Source organism: Danio aesculapii, chromosome 3, assembly GCF_903798145.1.
Source record: "Danio aesculapii chromosome 3, fDanAes4.1, whole genome shotgun sequence".
Lineage (NCBI taxonomy): Eukaryota > Metazoa > Chordata > Actinopteri > Cypriniformes > Danionidae > Danio > Danio aesculapii.
The window spans coordinates 40,847,706-40,872,316 of record NC_079437.1 but is presented as its reverse complement, the minus strand read 5'-3'; the positions used below and the strand labels follow the sequence as shown (position 1 = coordinate 40,872,316).

The 24,611-nt window shown below is 35.4% G+C and overlaps 1 protein-coding gene across 3 annotated transcripts in view; it reads left to right on the top strand.

Moving 5' to 3' along the window:
• cacna1ha (calcium channel, voltage-dependent, T type, alpha 1H subunit a) overlaps positions 1–22,415 on the top strand; it is a 114,035-nt gene extending 91,620 nt beyond the window's left edge. For all 3 annotated transcript variants that reach the window (XM_056453998.1, XM_056453997.1, XM_056453996.1), the window contains exons 24-33: positions 244–395; positions 3,962–4,071; positions 7,764–7,897; positions 10,490–10,560; positions 14,089–14,167; positions 14,742–14,863; positions 14,939–15,247; positions 17,679–17,847; positions 17,945–18,099; positions 18,447–22,415. In XM_056453998.1, the coding sequence (XP_056309973.1) occupies positions 244–395; positions 3,962–4,071; positions 7,764–7,897; positions 10,490–10,560; positions 14,089–14,167; positions 14,742–14,863; positions 14,939–15,247; positions 17,679–17,847; positions 17,945–18,099; positions 18,447–19,427 (2,282 nt within the window). In that variant the 3' untranslated portion in view covers positions 19,428–22,415. The remainder of the gene's footprint in view (positions 1–243; positions 396–3,961; positions 4,072–7,763; positions 7,898–10,489; positions 10,561–14,088; positions 14,168–14,741; positions 14,864–14,938; positions 15,248–17,678; positions 17,848–17,944; positions 18,100–18,446) is intronic.
• The last annotated feature ends 2,196 nt before the right edge of the window (positions 22,416–24,611 follow it).

The following is a 24,611-nucleotide window of genomic DNA, read 5'->3' as shown; positions in this document are numbered from 1 at the left end:
TACCATGTTTACAACGGCATGTTCACCAAAAGCAGCATGCTTGAAACCCATGAAGGCACAAGTGCTGCAGGAGAGGACTGTAAATGGATAGTAAAACCACAGTAATGTTGAGCACTGGTCCTCTGTGCAGCATTCGTCCCCTCACACCCTGTGCCTTTTGCCTCTGCATCAGTGATCTGGTTTATTTGTGTTTACCCTGCACTGACTCTTCTGTGTTCTCTGTCTGTATGGCTGTATCAACAGAGGCCCTCCGGAGACCATATTATGCGGATTATTCTCCAGCCCGGCTTTACATCCACACACTGTGCACCAACCACTATCTGGACCTATTTATCACCGGCATCATCTGCGTCAACGTAGTTACCATGTCCATCGAGCATTTCAATCAGCCTACTGTGAGTATATGAGCACTTTGAAGCCTCCAAGGGTGCGTTTCTCAAAACCAACATTAGGCAACTAAAGGCTCATACACACCGGGACGCTTTTCGTTTGCGTTTATCGTCAGCATTTTTCGAGACGTTTTTACAGATTCAAACTCAAGCGATTTTCACTGGCGTTGAGCAGAAGAGTATGCAAAATCACTCTTTGACGGTAGATGGCGCTACACAATTTTAAGCTTCTGACACCCGCTTGTAACACAGAAGAAGAAGAGAGAAAGTTAACACGCTTGTTGTTAAAGTTACTGGCGACTCGAACAAGCATGGATGGTTCAAGAAGCAGCTCTAGCGATGAAGAAATGATTATTGTTCACCAGTGCAATAAGCAGCTCCACGTTCATATCGCCTCTGGGCATCTTCTTCAATGTGCGCTCGCATTGACAGTTTTCAATGCACCTCAGCGCCTCCACGTGCTATGTACTGTAACTTTAACAGCTCCATGCACGTAAACAAAAAAGCTCCAAACTGATTGATGAAGAACATTTTGACAGTGCGTTAAAACAAAAAAACGAACATGAGGTGTTTCTTTAAAAATGACGCGTTTATGCCTGGCCTTTTCCACGATGGTGTGCACGATCACCAGTGTTGGGCAGTAGCGTCGCTACAAGTAGTGACACTACTAGCTTAACTACATTTCTCAGGAGCATATCAGTAGCTTTTAGCTTAGCTTGCTACATTTCCCAGGGGGCAGCTTTTAGTGTAGTTAAGCTACATTTTAAGTAGAGTAGCTAATTTTTTAGCTCATTACATTTTACAAGTAGCTTGCCCAACACTGACGATCACATTGGCGCTTTTTATTTAGTCACGAGGCGTTAAACGTTGACGGAAAACACAAGCAAAAAGTGTCCCGGTGTGCACGGGCCTTTAGGCTGCAAATTCTGACGGTATGAGCATAGTTCAGTCATTTGAATCCATTGTTTTAAAGGGGTGGTCCAGAGTGAATTTTAAAGGCTTGGTTGTGTTTATAAGATGCAAAGCAATGTGTGCTCATGCTTCATTTGTAGAAAATCACATAATTTTTTCATATATCTTACTTTGATTATATACAGCTACTCAGCTAACATGAAAACGACTGTCATATAGTTCCTCTGAAAGGCCTACCCTTAAGAGGCTTTGATTGGTCAGCTAACATAATGTGCTATTATTCGCGGATTGGCTACACGTCACCAGGAAAAGCGCCACGCCCCTACAAGCACGAGCTTTTGCGGTGTGTAAATACTGTCAGTCAGAGTAGCTGTTAGCCAAATCAGTTTGTGCCTGAATCAGACAGAAAATGACACAGAGGACACAGCTGAACCTCACGCCTGCTCTTTAAAATAAAATCTGACAAGTGTCTTACACATATATTTGGAATAAGCATGTTTAAGTAATATGAATTGTTCACATATCTTATGCGAGTTCAATATTTGAGATGTAGAACGCAGGGAAAGCAGCCGCACAGAGAGACAATGCAGCGCTGGTGAAGATTGTGGCCGTTTACAGGGGTTTGACGAATAATTATGAATTTGTAGCTAAATTGTTAGCGGTGCCAAACAGCATTTCCTGTTGTTTACATCCTTGTTTATGTCCTTGCAACAACATACCATTAACAAATAAAAACACTTTGGCTCACAATCCACAACTTCGTCTGTTAGAGGAGTTTTATCCGAGTCCAGCACTACATTGGGAGAGATTCTGGAAGCTGTCCTTTGTCAAATGCTAGCTATGTTTTTTTATAAATGTCTGGAACATAATTAAAATTAAATTGTAAGCACTTCCCTCTTTGTATTGTGTCCTTTGGAAGCCCAAATACAGAAACGTTCTACGACATTTTAGCTTTCTGTGCTACGTTACAGCATTACAGCGCTTCTGGCCACGCCCATTACTGTGTATGCACGTGGTGAATGCACGTAACCTGAATTGTTTGTGATCTTACTAGCCCGGGTGTATTTTTTTTGTAGTCCCCAAACTTCGTTCACTGTAGGCTTTGCTAAGCTAACTCTTTGCAATGAATTTATTACATTCAGAGATGTTATGTTCACACAGCTACACTACACATCAACTAAAGTTTAAAATATGATATCGTAGTGGACCACCCTTTTTAAATGAACAACAATGCAATCTTGTGTGGTTGGAGCTACATCGTTAGAGCTGTGGTTTGAAGCCGAATTCCTGGCTGTGTTTTATTTAAAGTTTTCCCCCCATGACCTACTCCGTTTAAACGCTTCAACATACACTTTAATAGATTTTTTAAAAATTCAATTAGTCTTGTTCAAACTTTATGTCATTTGCTTTTAAATAATTTTTTATTACAGTTCAGTTTAATTATCTTTAGATTGACAGTTGTGGTCCCATTTTAAGACTTCTTAACTTCAGATTAAGTCGTTGCTCGTGAAGAATGATGACTTTATTGATTTACACTACAAGTGAAAATCTGTTTCTAAGTCACTTTTAAAAAGTAACAAAATGTGTACCAAGTGTTATGTTCATTTTTATTTATTTATTTATTTATTTATTTATTTATTTATTTATTTATGATTTAGGAAAAATTGTTGTTTGGGAAACAACCCACATTTGTAAAGTTAGCAGTTTGTTTGTTTAGTTTTTGTTTGGTTGCAATGGTACACATTTCAGTTCGGTTTGGTTACTTTCAAACTTTTTCTAATGGGATGGGTTAATTGACTATATCAACAAGAGTTGTAGCAAATACCAACTTAGAAGTACACAATCCAAGTTGTTTTAAATATGAAATGTACTTCATATTAAGCACTTCTGATTAAATCGAAATCCTCTATGGCTCCATTTACTGTCGGATGTGTTTTTATGCATTTGAGACATTTTCATGTATATATTACAGAAAGATACACTATAGACTACTACTGTATATAGATTGACAGATACACTAATATGCTTATTATCTACACTGTAAAAAATATTTCAACCTCTTGAAAGATATTGAGATGATATTGACAGATATTGGAATGTTCTCAGTCTTATTTTATCAACATAACATAAAAGTTTTTTTTTGTTTGTTTGTTTTTTATTATTATTATTTTAATTAATGAATTTATTTATTCATTCTTTTATTTATTTAGTCCCAAAACTTGATTGTGACTTTCAAAAGATTATAATTTTGGCCGAATTCGTGTTTTTTGGTCCAGTCAACCTTTTCCATTCCTGAAAATTACCCTTCGGTTAACATTTGTAAAGCATATTTATGCTTACTAATATATTATGTTTTCTAAGCCCATGCAAAAATATAAGTGTAACTAAGATGTTTTTGTTTTTCCATAATTTTATTATTTGGTCTTCAGCACTTAGCACTCTTGGCAAAACAAAAAATTATAATAATTTTTTGTATACCTCAACATTGGCATGGAATTTTTTATAAACTGATCTCAACTGTGTTTTATATTTAATTGAGATGTTTTTACTATTTATAGCTAAGGCTCCAAGTCTGATGTTTTTATATATTTATATTATTATTTTATTATTGAATTGCACTGCATTGAAACTGCTGATAAAATTATTTCTGTCTTCCACAGTATCTTGATGAGGCACTTAAATACTGTAACTATGTATTTACAATCATCTTTATAATTGAGGCTCTGCTTAAACTCGTGGCTTTTGGAATACGGAGATTCTTCAAAGACAGGTATTGTAACCTATATGGATCTTTAAACACCTAATAAGACCAATCTAATGTGTATATCAATCAACCTATATGATATTGAATAGATTGCAAACACAAATTTTGTCAGATTTTATTTGATTATTTGACTTTGACTTCTAAATTCTCATTGAACAAGAAACACTATGTACTATATTTTCAGAAAATACCACAACACCCTAAATCTAAAAGCCAAATTTGGGCAGATATATTATGTAGTCTGATGCACTTTAGATCAGGGGTGTCTAAACATGGTCCTGCAGTGCCTCTGTCCTCAATATTTAGCTCCAACTCTATTTGAATAAACCTGAGCCAGCTAATTGAGGTCTTACAGTGTACAATTGCCCTCCAGGACTGAGTCTAAACACCTCTGCCCTAGATAGTATTTAGTTTATACTGATTATATGCATTACATTCTAATTACCTCATTGTTTTAACTAAGCCGTCCTGTTGTATTTTAGATTCTGATGCTAAAGTCACTGTAAAAATGTGCTCCTTAACCTCTATGACCTTGTCTTTTATCACAGGCTCTATTTGTGCATTGGATAAACTTGTGTTCTTAGATATCTTTAGTCATGCAGGGAATTTGCAAGTGCTTAATCCGATAATGTTAATTAAAGACTTCATTGGCTTTGTGTACACCAAAACATATTTCTAGATTCAGAGATGGTGTGCTGATTGATTATTCAAGCCAACAAAGACATGAGATTAAAGCATGGTGGACTCCTTCTCAGATCAGACAAAAAAGATTATGCAGGGTAATTAAAGAACGTCCATCAAAACGTATCTATTCTTGAGGGGGAAAAATGTAATGTGATAGATTAAAAGATGAGATGGTTAATGTAAATCTATATTATTCTTCTCCTTAAAAAGGCGGAAATCTTTGTAATTAGTGACATCGGTGGCTATTAAGTAAAGTACAGCCAGCAACATAGTGCTTATGTCCGCACTTGTGTACATGTACTGTAACATACAAGAGATTTAATGTGATTTAATGCCTGATAAACATAGGGTGAAACTCTTTTTTGTTCACTGAATATGTACAGGGTCCTATTTTAAGCCTATTCTAAGCACATGGTCAAGTGTCTAAATCCATTTTGCTATATTAACAACATGCTCAGCATGCTCTTAATGAGTAATGAATGTGTTTTGTGCATAACATGCAACAAACCAATTAGAGTCTCTTATTTAGGGCCGCACAATTACAATGTTTTAGCATCGACATCACAATGTGAGAATCTGCAATAGTCACACTACAGGATGTCACACAATTTCAACTTAATTTAAACCATTTGAAACACAAGAAATTATAAAGTTTGTCATTTGCCCAAGTTTTTAATGAAGAATTGTGTTAAATTATTTATACAAGGAAGTCTATACTGTTATTTTACATTAGTTTATTAAATTTCTCAATACTGTTAGCCTCCACTGAAATCCATTAAGCGATGTTTGTTTCATTTTCATTTTTTTCTCGTGTTTTCATCTGTGCTTTAATCTAATTAAATTTATTTTAAATTTATTTGTTTTTGTGCAGTTGCACTCCAGTAAAAATCATCCCAATCAATGTAAAACTATGAATTCTTTCTAATGGGTCATCTTATGAAATTGTATTCATATCACAGTATATTGCAGGAAAAACTAAATATTGCAATGAGTTTTTTATAATATCGTGCAGCCATACTCATATTCCCTGTATAAACTGTGTGACATGGCATATTCACTATTAATCACAACTGCATTAGACTGAAACTAGCTAAAAAAAATCTCTTTAGTTGCGTCATGCACTGTATTGCGCAGTGTATGATGGGGCCGCTTAACACCATCCACACTCATCACAGTGATATTTCGATACATATTTAAATATGAGCTCCACTATTTTCTCTTTTAAAACATATTCAATTACAAGTCATAGACTCTGTGTTGACTCTTTGGTGTTGTCCAAAGAGCTGCAGGAAATTACTCTTTTATTCACTGATAACATGTCTCTGCTTAAATAATGGCATTATAAATAGCATTGTTATGAAAAGGATCATAATGTGTTGCCGTCATACTGCCTCTTAGCATTCATTTTGCCTAGAAACTGCAGTCAAACATATGTTGAAGTACATGTTTTCAATGAAAATGTGTTGTAAAACAGAGCAGTAAGAAAACAGCAGCTAAGAAAGCATCTGATCATAGCGAAATGGATATGTTTGCTGGAGTTCAGTCTAAATTTTAATTACACTCCAAAATCAAGCAAAAAGTGCTCAGGGGTAGCTGAAATAATGGATTGGTGCTCTTTGGGTAAAGAATTCATCAGAATAAACATCATAACATATCATAACAGTGTAATTCAAAGTAAACAGCAAAAATCAGTCCAAGACACTCGAAATGTGTGGATAATTTTTTTTTTTTTTTTCACACTTGCGTTGGACTGATTTTTGCTGTTTTTTTCTAAATTACACTGTTATGATAACTTGAAATTAACACATATTTGACACTGTAGATCAGAGATGCCCAAATTAGGACCCACAGGCCAAAGTTGGCCCATGGTAACCTTTGACTTAGCCTGCCATCCCATCTTAGAAGAAAAGGGGAATGATAGGGATGTGATTGGGGAACTGTCTTTGACAAAATTCATTCCTTCTAATTTTATGCAATTCAAAGCACAGGCATTGAATTTTAATAATGATTTGAATTGTGATTTTTAATGATTGTTTGTTTTTATTGTATCAAGTTCATTATAAAATGTAAAAAACTAAATATTAGGTCACACTTGTTGACATGTACTTGGAAAGTTTCTTATAGTCCGTTAAATGTCTGTTGAAGGAGCAGTATCAGCAAATATTAAGCAGAAAGCACACTAGTACTCAAATGGACCATCAAAATAAAGTGTTACCAAATATTATTATATTAATTAATACAATTTAAAGTAATGTTTTTTATTTATTTTTAAGTATTAAAAAAAAGGAAATTAAGAAATGACCCATAGAAACTTGAATGTAACACAGTTTGGTATATTTACCTTTACCCAAAGACCCCAATCAAGTTTTTTGGCTCCTCGTAAGTAAACGTTTGTGCACCACTGCTATAGATTATGTAGATTTGTAATGTGAGCCTCTTTCTTCACAAAACCCACTGACAGTAGAGAATCTCTTTTAGTATGATCCTGAATCTTAGCATTAAAAATGGTTTAATATTCATTCCTAGCTGTTCACACATTGATAGTAAATACACCTAATAAATAAAAGTAAATGTATAAATATAGACCCTTTTCCTTTGTTCTTATAGCATTTTTATAAGCATAACTGCAGTTAGAACACAGTCAGGCAGGTGGAGCCTGAAATTAATTATGTATATTAGCAAAAGACAAATTCACTAACCTCTAACACATTGTAAAACACCTTTATAATTAAGCGCGACGTGCCATTAAGTCATGACTTAATATGTGGCGTCTGATGTATCAGTTAAATGAAACATGCAAAATAAAAAGGAGTCACGATCCCTGTTGTTTATCATTAATCTCACATTAGCACGTGTCCAGGCGCAATCAGCCGTATGCTGTTGTATTTGCAATATGACCATTAATCTGGGTACGACTTGTTTGCTCAGTTTGCTTAATGTTCTGACACAGATTAGCTAAATGACGCTTGTTGCTGGATGCTATATTTAAGTATGATGTCGTAATGTGCCGGCAGATGGAACCAGCTGGATCTCGCAATAGTCCTTCTCTCTATCATGGGCATCACTCTGGAGGAGATTAAGATGAATGCAGCGCTGCCGATCAACCCCACCATCATCCGTATTATGAGAGTGCTAAGAATCGCAAGAGGTACTGCAGCTTTTGAAGCTCACCGAACTGTAGGAAATTGTGTTAATGAAGCATTTATCAACATACAGAGTAATTATTACTATATGCCTGAAAAATAAGATGTATAAATGTTCCTTCAAGTGGTTTATTAATCATTTATTCTGAATGATCTTAAATAACTGGTTTGTAAATAATGCATTATTTAATTTAGTAATGAAAATTAATCATTAACAAAGTATGAAAATACAATCAGTAGGTACAATAGGTAACACTTTAGTTCAGGTCACAATTCACTACATTAATAAACCATTAACTAACACTGCTAGCTTAATAAACTACTAATTAGCTGTTTATTAATAGTTAGTAAGGTAGAAATTGGGTTTAGGTTTTGGGTTGGATTAGGTATGCAGAATAAGATCATGCTTTATAACTACTATTAAATAGTTAAAATCTTAATATTAAGTAATAAACCAGGAGTTAATGGCATGAATTGTGACCTTAACTTAAGTCTTTACCGCACATAACCGCACATTACATCTGAGCTTATAAGTAGGCCCACACATGCAGAAATCCACAGATCTCCTCAGATTTTTTTAGCCGATCGTTGTCTATTTATTTGTGTATATATATATATATATATATATATATATATATATATATATATATATATATATATATATATATATATATATATATATAGATATATATATCTATATATATATATATATATATATATATATATATATATATATTCCATTTTTATAATAGTTTCAGTAATTTTATTAACTAATATGCAAATGTTTATATGATTTATTTACAAGACAGTTTGTAAAGTAATATTTTCTGTATTTTAGTAGATATTACATGTTTGTTTACCAACATAAAAAGTTATTATTTTTAAATGTTTTAGCTGCAATAGGGGAGAGCGGGGCATAAAGTAACACTTTTTGGTTTTGGCCAAATAATGAACAAAGTAAGGGGGTTAGACAAACCCTAATTTTATTACCAACAACACACAAGCCTCTCCTACAAATGAGCAATGAAATTATGAATCGCCAGACCTATGGTTTCTGTGCAGTATTGCCAAAAGTTCCAGGAGTAAAAATGTTACTAGTCAGAGTGTTAGTTGTAACACATGCTTAAAAAGGCAGATGCTTAAATAGGCAGATTTCACATAATTCATTTAAATTCAGTTTACTTTATATAGTAGCTATATTTCCTCAGTAATTAGCTCATTTTTTTATTCTACATAGCACATCATGTTTGTTTATTTATTTATTTATTTATTGGATAAACACACTTGAATTTATTTGCATTATTATCCATTTATCCATTATTATACAATTCATGTATTTGCATTATTAGCAATAAAATCTTTTTTTTTATTATTAAAAAATATTTTCTGAGTAAATACCTTAACACTCTTTGTTACTTTGTGCCCCTTACTTTGCGTTTGTGTTACTTTGTCCCCTACTTACAAAACTATTCTGCATAAATCTGCAGATTTTGTTAACAAAATTCTGCACAGGAATACCATAAATGTCCACAGACAGGGGGCATTGAGGATAGAATTGTCAGGTCCTTATGACGTAAACAAAAAATGTGTATGTATATAAAAAACATTTTTAGGTAGGAATTTTTAATTAATGTACCTAAAAATGTTTGACTAATTGAATACTAAACTAGCAGTATTCCACTGTATGGCATAGACAGGCATAGCCATTTGAGACACACCTCAACACACCTGTTTACTGTAGTACAAACCAGTTTCTATACTCAAATAAATACTTTTCCATGTATTAAATAAATAAAACTGTCCCTTTTCTAATTCAAAATGCCATAAATATAAACATCTTAAAACCGTACAGGCTAATCTATATTTCACTGTTATAATATAAGACAGATTCATTCTGGCCTTGCTTATAAGTAGGCCCACACGGAATCTGCGCGTAGAAATCTGCAGATTTCCGCAGATTTATAGCCCATTATTGAGTCTATGTATTTACTTGTGTAAATTTATATTTATTCAGTTCTTAAATTAATTTTACTAATATTATTGTGAAATAATAATGATAATATTAAAATGTTCACATGATTTATTTACAACACAGTTTGTAAAGTAATATGCTCTGTCTTTTAGTAGAGATATTATATGAGAGACTTGTTTTGTTTACCAAATAAAGTGAATCTAATTGGATTTGCATTGTAAACCTTTAATAAAAGTTAAAAAGGTATTATTTGTTGATTTCATATATGAAGTTTTTAGCTATGATACTCCTAAAAAAAATTTCCGCATAAATCAACAATTTTTTTACAAAATTCTCGGCAGAAATAGCAAACAATGTCTGCAGATTCTGTCTGGCCCTACTAATAAGTCAAGAACATAGCGTTTGTAACTGTATTTATAAACTGATTATTAATGTCTATTAATGTAGCATTAATGCATAACAAATGATGAACTCTTTGCTACTGTTTATTAAATTATTCATAGTGTGCAGATATTATTAAGTGTTATTACTATTACAAACAGCCTGAGATGTGTTTTAATGCCAGAATTGTTGAGTTCATTAATGACTGTATGGATGTGGGACTGTCTTTGTGTTCTGACCACAGTGCTGAAGCTGTTAAAGATGGCTACAGGCATGAGATCCCTACTAGACACTGTAATGCAAGCTTTACCACAGGTACCTGTTGTGTGTTTTATTCATTTATTTAAATTTGTATATTTTAAAAGTTTATGTTTGTATTCACTTCCTTCACATTTACTCCCTTTATGTTATTTCATACTATATTTCCACTTTGTAAAGTTGAGTAAAGTTTGTAAAGATTTATATCTCAAATACAATTATATTATATGCCACATTTAAGGCAAAGCAAGTTTATTTATATCGTGGTTTTCATACACAATGGTAATTCAAAGTGCTTTAAATAAACAAGAATAAAAGAAACAAGTATAAGTAATAAAAACAACAAAGAATAAGAATGATTAAAACAGATTAAAAAACTGATTAAAATGTGTTAAAACAAGTTATAAAAGAATTTTAAAAAAAGACAATCATAATTTGGAAATAATAAAGACATAATTTAGACATAATTTAAAGAGCCCCTATTTTGCATTATTAAAGGTCATATTTTGTTTTTGGTGGTCTCCATCTGCAGGCTGATATGCATGCAAGGTCAAAAAAACACTTATAATATGCATTTATTTTTACCTAATTACCCAATTACCTAATTACCCAACGACTCTTATATGATGTGTTCAGCGATTCATTTGTTCCCAAACACCTCCTTGGCCTGATGCTAATCTGCGCTGATTGGTCCGATGACACAGTCTGCTGTGATTGGTTAACTGCATTCAGCACGAGATGGAGAGAAATGCCCACTACGGCCATGAAGTAGCACACAGAGTATGTGAGAGCCCAATGCAAGAATGCAGTTAAACACTAGCATTTTACTCTACTCTTAATCCTAACCCCAAGCAATAACAATGACACATATTCAGTATTAATCCACACAGTGGCTAAACTTGAACTATTTTGAGTTCACAAAATAGCGAGCTCACAAACGCATTTAGAATAGCACCATAAAGATTAACCTGAGAGATGTATTACAAGCACTGATTTATAATAGATAAAGAATTTCTAGCCACGCGATTACAACTTACAAAACACAATTAAACACTTATTTTGCAAACTACACGAAACGAGGCAACAAATTTAATTACACTTACATGTTATGATCCTGGGGAAGAAACTGGTCCATATGAACTGCAACAATTACTAACAAAGTCCCTGTCAAAGTCTGACAAAGTCCCATACATAATAGTGTCTGTTGCTCCTTCCACGCTACAGTGTAGGTTATTGTATCAAAAATCCGAAAAATACTGTGGCATTGTTTTGAAAATGAACTTTAACCCTCTTTTCCTGGCAGCCGAATCTCGATCTGTCAATGATCGTCATCTTTGTGTCATGATCAGTCCTGTGATCCCCCACGCTCTGCTAGTGTCTGAAGGGAAAGCGCGTTTACATTTCACCCGACCCAGTACTGCATACAGTTGAAGTCAGAATTATTAGCCCCCCTGAATTATTAATGTTTGTTTTTTTCCCCAATTTCTGTTTAACGGAGGGAAGATTTTTTTCAACACATTTCTATTCATGATAGTTTTAATAACTCATTTCTAATAACTGATTTATTTTATCTTTGTCATGATGACAATAAACAATATTTGACTAGATATTTTTCAAGACACATCTATACAGCTTAAAGTGACATTTAAAGGCTTAACTAGGTTAGGTTATAGGCAGGTTAGGGTAAATTGCCAAGTTATTGTATGGCGATGGTTTGTTCTGTAGACTATAAAAAACATATATAGCTTAAAGGCGCTGATAATTTTGACCTTAAAATGGTTTTCAAAAAATTTAAAACTGCTTTTATTCTAGCCGAAATAAAACAAATTAGACTTTCTCCAGAAGAAAAAATATTATCAGACATACTGTGAAAATTTCCTTGCTCTGTTGAACATCATTTGGGAAATATTTAAAAGAGAAAAAAAAAATTCAAAAAGGGGCTAATAATTCTGACTTCAACTGTATTTGGTGATGTACCGTATCAACATTGACACGTTCAAGCAAAAGATCCGAACCGAACATGATTCATTTATTCGACTCTGAGTCGGCTCTTTCGTTAAAGAATCAATAGTTTTAAACAAGGTGCATATTCAGATTTAAACCTCAGCTTGATGTTTTCATTCACTTAGTGCTGTGTTACACACTGCATGGAAGGTCATTTTCAAAAACCTATAATAGGGGCTCTTCAATGCAATATTTCACCCAAAAATGAAAGTTTTCTCACCATTTACTCACACACAAATGCTTCTGAACTTTTATGAATTTCTTTACTCTGTTGAACACACAAAGCTAGATGATCTGAAAAATGTTGCTGAAAAACGCCATTGACATCCAGAGTAAGAACTACACTGTAAAACCTAAAAAGTTAAGGTAACTCAAACCACTTGAGGAAACTGATTGCAACAAACCATTTGAGTTAAAAAAACTAATCCTAATGAGTACTGTGAACTTAATCCATTTGAGTAAATGCAGCAATTTGAGCACAGTAAACCAACCGAGTACTGTAAAACCTAATAAGTAAAGGCAACTCAAACTGTTTGAGGAAACCAATTGCAACAAACCAGTTTAAAAACTAATCTATATGAGTACTGTGAACTTACTCCATTTAAGTTGAAGTAATACGATATTTAATTAACTCATTACTTTCAACATTGAGTTCAAAACTCTTTTCAAATGAGTAGAATTAACTTTCAGTCAATTTTGAGTTAACTACACTCATTTCATTTGATAAAGTTGACTGTTGGGTTTTAGAGTGTAATAATACTCTGTAAAATCAATGACAGTTTTTCCCAACATTCTTCAGTATATCTTCCTTTTATTGTGTTCAAAAGAAGAAAGAAACTCAAATCATTTTTGAGCAAATTAAGGCAGAGTAAATGATAAAAGAATTTTCATTTTTGGAAGAACTGTCCCTTAAATTCTTTAAAGTAAACACGCACTGCTATTATTGGAAGAGTTAAAATAATAGATGGACACCCATGTGATGTACACTGAGACAAAATGTTTCATTTTAGTAATAAACGATTCAAAGGGATCTACAGATCAGTTACAGACAAAGAGAAGCTGTTTTGTCCAGCTAAAAATAACTGGAAGGGAATGAGCTGAAAGATTTTCTTTTCAGAATCAAATCTAAGTATTTTGGATCTTTTTAGTTGCCACTGCCTCTGCTTTAAAACACTATTTATGCATATTAATTGTGCATAAACTGTATTTTATTTTTATTCATAACTCTAAATAGTAGGTAAAAAAATAATATAAAATTAATATTTAGAAATTTGAGAAAAAAACAATTAAACAAATACCATAGAACTCATTTTTAGTCTTGCAAACAGCCAGCTTTTACATTAAAAATAAGTTACTACAGTGAACAAAAAACAAATAATAAATCTGCAGTTTCTATGTGTGATCTTGCTGTAGATAGATGTAGATGTACTGCACAATTGCATTTGTTTGCATCTTTGTGTGGATATGTAAGACATGGGGGAGGACAGGGAAGGTGATGAAGTATCTACAGTATAAAACAATGCTACTGGCCGTGATTGATTGCTTAATAACATACTGTGATAATGCGCTTCCTCTCTTTAGGTGGGAAATCTGGGCTTGCTGTTTATGCTTCTCTTCTTCATTTATGCGGCACTTGGCGTGGAGCTTTTTGGGAAACTAGGTCAGTGCTGCAATCCTGCTCACTGTTCATATACTGAGCTCCCCATTTCACAGTTTTAGCAGCTTTGCTCTACCTTAGCTGCCACTTTCATTTTTAGGTCAGAAATACTTAAATGTGGTCCCCATGGGCATGCGTCTCTCACAGTGTTACAGCTCTGCTTAGACTACAGTACTGTCATAATGGGAGCCTAAATTAGCTCTGTTGATGTCTGAAGTTTGCTCCTGCTTTGGCAGCGGTTTTGTGAGTTAGCCGCTAGGCTCGCACAGACATATCAATGCTACTTATATCCGTATGAGAGAGGTCTTTGGAATACGAATGACAGGATTATGCTTTCTCTTAAAGGGCAAGCACTGTAATTACTTTCATTAGCATTCAGCTTTAGAATCAATGCTAATTATTGTGTCAGACGTGTCTGGGGTAATGGCTCATTTGCTTCTTTAATGGTATTACAGGGGACTCTGTGAAGTTTTCTCCAATTTTAGAAACACATTCTGTGATAATCTAACTTTTTTGTGTGTTAAGATGTTTAAAAGTATTTGACTTTTTTTTTTTTTTTACAAATCTATTTATCTAGAATGCTCAGAGAACAATCCGTGTGAAGGATTAAGTCCACATGCCACGTTTGAGAACTTTGGAATGGCATTTTTGACACTTTTCCGAGTATCAACTGGAGACAATTGGAATGGGATAATGAAGGTAAACTACAACACAGAAGTGCTAACTGTTTTCGAGAGGTGCAGTTTTAGTGATTGTTATGTTTGTTATGTGCAGGACACTCTGCGAGAGTGCCTTCCTACAGAGATGCAATGCCTCAGCTATCTGCCCTGGGTCTCTCCAATCTATTTTGTCACCTTTGTTCTAATGGCTCAGTTTGTGCTGGTTAACGTGGTCGTAGCCGTGTTGATGAAACATCTGGAGGAGAGCAATAAAGAAGCTAAAGAGGATGCAGCAATGGATGCGGCGATCGAGTTGGAAATTTTGGAAAATACTCGCTGTCTCAGTACCATCACAGTCGGTAGCGCTGCGGGACCAGAAGGCAGGGCGACTTATATCGGGCCACACCCAGATTCACCTGAGCAGGTAGAGTTGCCTGAATGGAACAGAAGTCATTAATAAACTATGCAAAAATAAAGTTTTTTTAACAAAAAAGTAAAAGCATGTGTTTAAGAGGCCTTTTAAAAGGATTGGTTCACTCAAAAATAAAAATCATATTATTATTAATCTATTTTCATCTTCAGAACACATATTAAAATATTTTAGGTGAAATCTGAGAGTTCATCCCTCATCCTCCATAGACAGCCTGGTTTCCGGCTGGTTCAAAGTCCTGAAAAATACCAAATTTTATCCTGAACACAACAATAGTTTCTTTTCTTCAGTGTCAGTATATTGCGCTTTAGTGATTGTGTGCACTATACTAACACTGAGGAGAAGATATTGCAAATAAAATTACAATTTTTTGTTTAATGTGCACACAAAAGTATTAAAATGAAGCAGTCAGTCAAGATTACATTATTTTGTTAATTAGTTTCCACTTTAATGATATCGTATTGAACAAACTCGATTAATGTAACAATTTTGAATAAAATGGCATGTTTTACTATAGCTTTTAGAGCTAGAGTGCTGCCATCTTGGAACATCCATGTGTTTGACATCACAGGGTTGGTTCCGTTCCCTCAGCTGAACACATAGAGTGGAAGTGGAGACTGGACAGCGTAAATTAACACAATTCGCAAAGTTGTGGCTGTGCATCTCAGAGCTGGTGCAAATACAAGCATCAAAGTTGTGTCTAATATATATACAAATATTTATATGTTTTCTGTTTTTCTATTTTATATACATATATTTCATTTGATGCGCTTTGGTCCACTCTCTCACGCTGGTCCAGCACTGCCTGACTGGGGATTTACATTCAGACTAAGGATGAAACAACTAAAATGATACATGACTTCATGCTTTACTAAATCACATTTTTGTGGATTATGTCAAGACATACTCCCTTTTCAAGTCAATCAACTCGATCTCTCAACGTGTATGAAGGACGTAAAAAAACTGCCATGTGAAAAACCATGCCAATGTTAAATTGGTTTGAACACGAAAAGAGGTGAGAGGCTGTAGTAGTAAAAAGTAAAAGTACCCACCCTCATTACATCAGTACCGGACCGTGTTGAAACCATGGTTGAAACCCAGATTAGGCAGCATAATACAGAGATTGGACCAAAGCTCATCAAATAATCGGTAATTAAAAGAGAAAATCTAAAAATAGAATAAATATATTTTTATATATTAAACACATCTGATGCTTGTATTTGCACCAGCTCCACGTCCACAGCTTTGTGTTAAATTAGGCTATTCAGTCTCTGTATGTTCAGTCCATTACTTTCACTGTATCTTCAGCTGAGGGAACATAACCAACCCCGTGACGTCAGACACAGCAATATTCCAAGATGGTGGTGCTCTAAGCCTGAAAGCTATAGTAAAATATGTCATTTTCTTGGTCACATTAATCGAGTTTGTTTAATGTATTTTCAGTAAAGTGGAAGCCAATTAACAAAATAATGTGAACTTGAGTGCTTCACTTCCACTTTAAACGAGTCACGAATTTTGCTGCCTATGGAGGATGAGAACGCTCTCAGTTTTAATCTAAAATATCTTCATTTGTGTAAAATATCTTAAGACGAACTAAGGGCTCACAGGGTTTTGAATGATATGAGGAGGATTAATTATTAACAAAATTTAAATTTTTGGGTGGTCCAACATTTTAAATGTACTTTGGAATGTACGCAGGTTGTCAAACTATGCAAATGTTTCGTATGTCAAAGAGTTTGCAGATTTGTTTCTCAAATAAATCAAAGTGTTTTGTTTTGTAAGTGTTTTGTTTCTTATTAGTCACTGTCAGCTTTAGGTTACCTCTGCTTAGGGATATATGTATGCATAATATTTGGGCATGCAGTATTTTTTTACACAACAAAAAGATACATTCCTAATGCAAAATGAACATTTTGACAGGTGAGATGATATTTGTTAATAGTTTTCCTTATAGAAAAAAATATATAGTTGTCTTTATATTTAGATCTCTAAGGGATCTTCATATTTTGGGTACGTGACATCAAAATGATCCCTTGTGTAATGAACTTGTTATAGTATCCAAAACATTGTCCAATTTATTTTTCAGTGTTTAGTTTTGCTCTTGGTGTGCAGCATTAACTCTATAAGGAGCTGTCTGAGTTCGCTGCAGGCAAAAGAATTGCAGTTGTATTTTATTGGGTGCTGAGTTGTCACAATTCAAAGAAAATATGCTGAGGGGATGTGGACAGTGAGAAGTGAGACTCTACAGGGAGGCCAGGAACATTTGTTACCCCTCGTAGGCTGCTCTGGCAAAGAGTGTATTTGCTTTGTCAGCTGCAGTGAGCTGGTGAATGAACCTGGCAAGCGTGGCCTTAGGTGTTTTTTGGGTTTGTGAGTTTATGTGTGAGGGACCACAAAAGCAGAGGAATACATTTCTCTTCCACAGGATGAGGGGATGCAAAGAACACAGGGGAATTTGCTCTCTCCGCGGAAAATGTCAGTGTCAAGGATGCACTCTTTACCCAATGACAGCTACATGTTTCGCCCTGTGAGGCCAGCCAGTGCTCCGTATCCACTAGAAGAAGTGGAGACCTGTCAAGCTTATCTTGAATTAGGTATAAAAAATATATATATATGACTTTAAATTAACAAGCACTGACCACAAAAGATCAAAAGAAACTTATGGGAAGTCTTTATTAACCTTTCCCTTAGGCTCCATCACCTCAGTTCACTCCCAGCCATGCGAAAGTCTTTCCCTGCTCCAGGTCCCTGGTGTTTCTCCCCATTCCCAGTTCAACTGCCTCCCCAAGATCCCTCCTCCCATGCCCTCTCCAACCCACAGCATAGACAGGATTTTACGCAGACAGGTATACTCTCGTTCATTGCATTCATATTAAAGGGATGGTTCACATAAAAAATAGAAATGACCTCATCATTTAGTCTCCCTCCTGTGGTTTTACACCTTTATGAGTTTCTTTCGTCATTTGACAAATGCTGGCAGAGTTGGACAAAAGTCAATGGGTGCCAACTACTAGCATTCTTCAAATGATCTTGTGTTTGACAGAAGAAACTCAAATAGGTTTTGAACAGGTGCAGGATGAGTAAATGATGACAGAATTTTCATTTTTAGGTGAATTATTCCTTTAAGTTCTACAAGTTGTTCCATGCTGGCATGTCCACATGGTCACATGTTGAACTGTGTTTTCTTTTTCAGAGGGCAATTAAAAATGACTCCATCGACATGCATAGTTTCGACTCCAAAGAAAATCTGGAAAGACAGAAAGGGATAACCACAGGCAGCTTCAAGCTGCATGTTCCTCGAATCACCGGCCCCGGCGTCTCTCAGGGGTCTCCCTTGCTGCCCCCACGTGGACCCAGTGTCCGCACCTTCCAGCAGCCGCACAGCCAGCACAATATCCCTTCTCGACCTCCTAGTCTGGCCAGCAGCAGCAGAAGCACCAGCCCCAGTGGCTCAATGTTGGACTCCACTGACCCTACCGATGAGGAGGTGCGCCACATCAACAGCACAGCCCGCCTGTGGATCGGGGTTCATGCAGAAGCACGGAGTCACTCCCTGTCTCCTTATAGCACCTCAGGGACGCTGCTTCCCATCCCCGTGAAGAACTGCAGCAGTGCTGCCAACTTAACCATCAAAGACCCCAAGAAGTGCTTCAGTGTGGACACTGAGGGTTTTCTGGAAAGACCCTTCGCATCTGATGACCATCGCAGGCACTCGATTGAGATTTGCTCCTCAGGAGACGATGGACTGTTTGGTCAAGAACTCTGTGAAAAGAGGCACGTTCCAACGCGTGGAAAGTCTTTGCACATTCCCCGGAAAACAAAGATGAGCCCTCCCTGCATCTCCATCGAGCCCCCATTCGAAAAGGATGTTCCCACCTCTCATGCGTCCTTGAAAAAGTTGTCGGATAGCATGTTACTGCGGAGGAGGACACCATCCTATGACCTCGCCCTGCAGCGGGACTCTCTGGACTTGCCGGAGAACCAGCTGTCAACCCAGCCGCTCATCAAAGTAGAGCGACACCCCTCTCACTGTGCCGAGTATCTGTCCCTCCCACACCCTGCCCCAATGAGCGGCCTGGCAGGCATTCTGTGTGAAAGCACGCAGCCGCCCCCCTTTGATAGCAGATATGAAGAATCCACAGACTTCGGCTCTGTAAACAGGACAGCTCAATGAGGGACGCTGGCTGACACTAGCCAGATTTTACCATCCGCACTCAAGGGTGCAGCAACTAGTTGAGCAAGGGATGCCGACCTCTTTCTGTAGCCAAAGTTTTCTTTGTTTCTTCTTCAAATGTAATATCATCCTAAAAGCCAGCCAGGAATGGCAACCGATCCTAGTGCGGAACAGCATTTGATCTGACTGTGATTGGGCAAGGTGTTGAACATGGGATATGCAATTTCAGGTTTCCAAATGGAACTCTGGTTCTTATTTTAGTCCCAGTGCTCAATCACATTGATTTGAGTTCAGGATGTGTAGTGTTACGTAATATCTGTATCATATTTGTCAGTCTTTCCTCTCTTTGTCATGAGCCTAGCTGATGTTTTCTGTAAAGACAGAGTATAAAGATTAAAAAAAGAAGAAAAAACTAATAAGAACTGTACATGTTATGTACTTAATTGACTCATGAGGTGTAAATAGAGAACATATTGTATTAGTGAAGAAACAAGCTCTATTCATATGCACATATTTTTTATAGAGATCTCTAATGTTTTTGCACATATCAATTTGAATTGTCCTCTGTTGTCTTCTTGTGAATGTACATTTTTTTAAATCAAATAGCTGTGGGATCAATTCTAGTCTGTTTAGGCCTACTGATATTGAGATGATTTTTATTTTTCTATTGGGAGGACTGGGTGTGTCGTGTTATATAGATCCAACGAGAACCAAACTACAAATAATCTGTAGCCTGAGTGCAATACGCTATAAATGTTTCTGTAAGTTTTCCCAGTTAGGTTACTCACTTTTTACACAACAAAATAGCCAGTGACGTGCATCTCACATATACGCAACCCTTTACCATACTCAGGTTCATCTCAAAATGTAAATTACGATTTTCGCTACATTATAACCCAATTTAACCGATGCGAACCTAATTGAACATGTTGTGGCTCTTGGCTGTGGCACAAGTTGCATGTGAAGGACAGAGTAATTCAAATGTAAATGTGACCTTGTTCTGTTTCGTCTGGTGTTCAGACTTTATAGCCGTCAAAGCAGAATTTGACAGAGTTTATATGAGCAAACGTCTGATCTATTTTTTTGATCTGCTCTGCTTTGAAATAGCACCACTGGGCTTGTGCCCTTGCGAAACAGAGGAAACTGTTTAATGAAAGGAACTCAAAGGTAGGTTTAGATTTTTCTGAAAGTGACGAGTGTGATTTATGTATAGTTAAACTAAGCCATGAGGTTTTTTGTCAAATCACAGGTAAACACCTGCAAATTTATTGATATTACCCAGCAGGCACACAATATCAAAAGACGTTAATATTAGATTAGATTTAGGTGACCAAAATTCAATGTCTAGACAGTGTCTAAGTTATTTTGACATCAAATAACGACGTCAAATAACGTTGATATTTGCTTGATTTTAGATTGTGTTGGAAAGTGACCAAAATCCAACATCTAATAGATGTCATGGTGGTAACGTCCACACAACGTCAATGTGTTACATGATTAAACCTTGACATTTGGTTGATTTTAGGTTGTGTTGGAAAGTGACCAAAATCCAACATCTGATAGATGTCACAGGGGTAACGTCCACACAACGTCAAGGTGTAACATGATTAGACATTGATATTTGGTTGATTTTAGGTTGTGTTGGAAAGTGACAAAAATCCAATGTCTGATAGATGTCATAGTGGTATGGTCCACACAACGTCAAGATGTAACATGATTAGACGTTGATATTTGGTTGATTTTAGGTTGTTTTGCAAAGTGACCAAAATCCAACGTCTAATAGATGTCATAGTGGTAACGTCAACACAACGTCAAGATGTAACATGATTAGACGTTGATATTTGGTTGATTTTAGGTTGTGTTGGAAAGTGACCAAAATTTTACGTCTGATAGATGTCATAGTGGTAACATCCACACAACGTCAAGGTTTGATTAGACGTTGATATTTGGTTGATTTTAGGTTAGACATTGGACACTGATTGGACCCGATTTTCATTTCCATACAAAATCCAACATCCCCACAACGTTAAGGTACGTTGGGGCACAACATCAATAAGACGTCATGTTGACATCCTGTGCCTGCAGGAACACACACACACACACAAAGCTACATATCATAAAAGTATCACCTGAAATCTCAAATTGTTAACACTGCTTTTGTGCTGTGTGAATTTACTACTTTCCTCCACCTCTGAATTTCCTCAAAGGATGGAGATGGAAAATCAGTTGCATGTTACAGATGGGGAGGTCTAGAAACACAAACATCTGGATGTTTTTTGAAGGTTTTGATATTTCGATTTTCAGATATTTTCCATTTGTAGACTTATCTAATTGCACTGAGATGTAATTACAAGGTATTCCTCTTTGTAGAACCAACTTCTTGTTGTTCAATGCATTTTATGATAGTTTTTGTTGACACAAGTGCAGGAGATTAGTAAGCAAACATGGACGATCACCGCTGTGTGCTCTAACAACATAATCTGACATCAATTTAATATTGGACTTTGAGATTAACGTGTGCAGTGTTTCATGTATCTTACGGTACTAGATACACATTTTTTTGCGAAAGGATTGTTGAGAGTTTTTTTTTATTGCTATTGAATAAATTGTAGATCTGTATGGATGGAGTATTATATGAATGCTTAAAGTGTTTCAATCACTTTGAGCATGTGGACATTCTTAGCTGTTTTTTTTTATTATTAAATTATGAGCTTTTGCCATCAAGCAGCCTAATGTCCTCAACCCTTCAATAAATAATCAAAACATTTTCCTCAAGCTTTTATCACAGTGGTGTTATTCTCTTCTTTTTTTCCAACGTAGACTTCTTTATTTATCACAAACTGTTCGCAATAAGCTCGTTTTGTTTGTTGATTTTGTTTTGATCTGAAAAGCAGAAGTGTTTGGAAAGCTATACAATTGTATTTCTACATTGTATTACCTTTTATTGTGTACTGACCACAACTAATCTGAGGGATATTCTCTGCCGTCTACAGATAAACATTTTTATAGCAAATGAAAAATGTGTAATTTTTGTTTAAGTTTATTGACAGTTTTATATTATTTGAATATATTAAACTGTCCCCCTACCCCCAATAAGGTGTTTTCAATCATATGCACAACATAACAACCAAAACACACATGGGAAGTGAGAATATAGGGTCATAAGGAAAAGCCAGTTCAGCCTTAAAATAGCTAAGTGTAGTTGGTAGGCCACTAATTAAGCTATGTGGCTATTCATTCAATAGTGAAGAATGCTGAAGGAAATAAGAGCATATAAATTGGAAGTAAGCTGTATTTTGTAAACTGCAATAGTTTCACATTAAAGTGTGTTTCTCCAGGGTCCCGATTAAATTAATATACAGTATAAAAAATGCTGGGTTCCACCTAATTCCTTCATGTTGTCCCAACGGAATGCGATTAGGTTAACTTAAAGGTGCGGTATGTAAGTTTGACACCCAGTGGTTGAACTAGGTATTGCACTCCTGGATCAAAACAAACGCAAGCGCAGGTTGCCAGATTGAGGACAGGAGCGAGTGATTTAAACCGGGTTCTATATTAAAGCAACAATACAATACAAGGAATATTTTTCATATTAAAAGTAATTTTTGTTCTAACCAACACCCCGAATCATTTTATTAGAAACGGCTTCTATATCTCACAGATGAACAACAGAAAACTATGACAGTGATCACCTCAGGTAAACCTCATGTGCATTATTCAGTGTTAAATGTTAATGATGTAAGTTTGAATGCCATTTCTCCTGACATTTATTGCCATACTACCGAAAGCAGCAGCAGATACTTCACCACAGATCTTGAAAAAAATTTGAAATGGAACTTTAGAACTAAGCACAAATCAGAGATTCAGCATGTACATTACCATAAACCTATCCATTTCATGAGTGAGTGCATATTCTGTGCTTCTGAATGGCTGTATTTAAATTTCTCTCAAATTTCTGTGCAAACAGCCAAATTGCTTATCACTGCAAATCTTGTCACGTAGCGTGTTTTGACACAGGGTTACAATGTAACCTGCTCTTTACGCTTGTAAAATTAATTGCTAATTAATAACCTCATGTGGAACTCTGAATCTGAGTCTCATTTGGGAGTCTCCTACTGTCCACCGGAGGTCACATTTCGGTCACAGACACATGCTTTCAGAGCCTTTCTGAATGACTGAATGAAATATGCGGTTTTCCACCAAGGCAGCCCGGAGTGCTGCAATATACAGTAGTTGGATAAACTGGCATTGGTCGGGTTAAAAGAACCAAAACGAAGCGGAATATCAGACTTCATATAAAAAGCAGAATATCTGACTTCAGCATTGTTTTTTAGATAAACCAGAATGTTCACTTGTCATGTTTCTTAAATATCTGCATATTATGGTATTTCTATTCTTTAGAAGAGTCAAACACTTACATACAGCACCTTTGAAAGAGTGTGAACAGCAAAAAACAAACAAATATGCAAACAGATGTTTACAAATACATTTGAATCTACATTCATATGTCGTTTCAAATAATATTTCTTTAATTTTTGTGCCAATCCTAGTGGAATCTGCTCATCTGTAGCTCTGTGAGACAGCAGTTGGGAATAAAGATGCCCAATGTACGCTCAAATTATATTTTTACAGCTTCTTCAAATGACATTTAAAATGAGCTGAAACAACACAATTCACAATAGTTCATTTTAGATATTCACTATGTTCTAAATATAGCCTAATGTCAATAAATAATAGTACTGGGACTAAATGTTCACTTTTTAATTTAGAACTATACTTTTAAGTATATTTTAACAGCAATAAGCAGCAATGAATCATTTGACAAAATGAATTACTTTGAACTTTGAAAGACGTATGATGAAGTAATATACAGAAAATAATAATACAAAGAAGTATACTTAAAATGATACCAACAAAAGAAATTAAAATAAACTGTAGTTTTTACTAGATTAAATCAAACAAAATATGGGTACTGTAGATAAACCAAATGGTGACCACACAATTCAATCATGTGCTGCGTTTTGCTGCACTGATCATAGTTTCAGCATGGTACTTGTAGTAAATCTATGGTTATGCAAATTGCAATCATTGCACCAAAAAAAAAACAAATGAATGTTGTTCTTACTAGCTATAAAACAATGGTTAATTTCCAAGCCTACTAAAGTTAATGTACTAGTGTTCTAC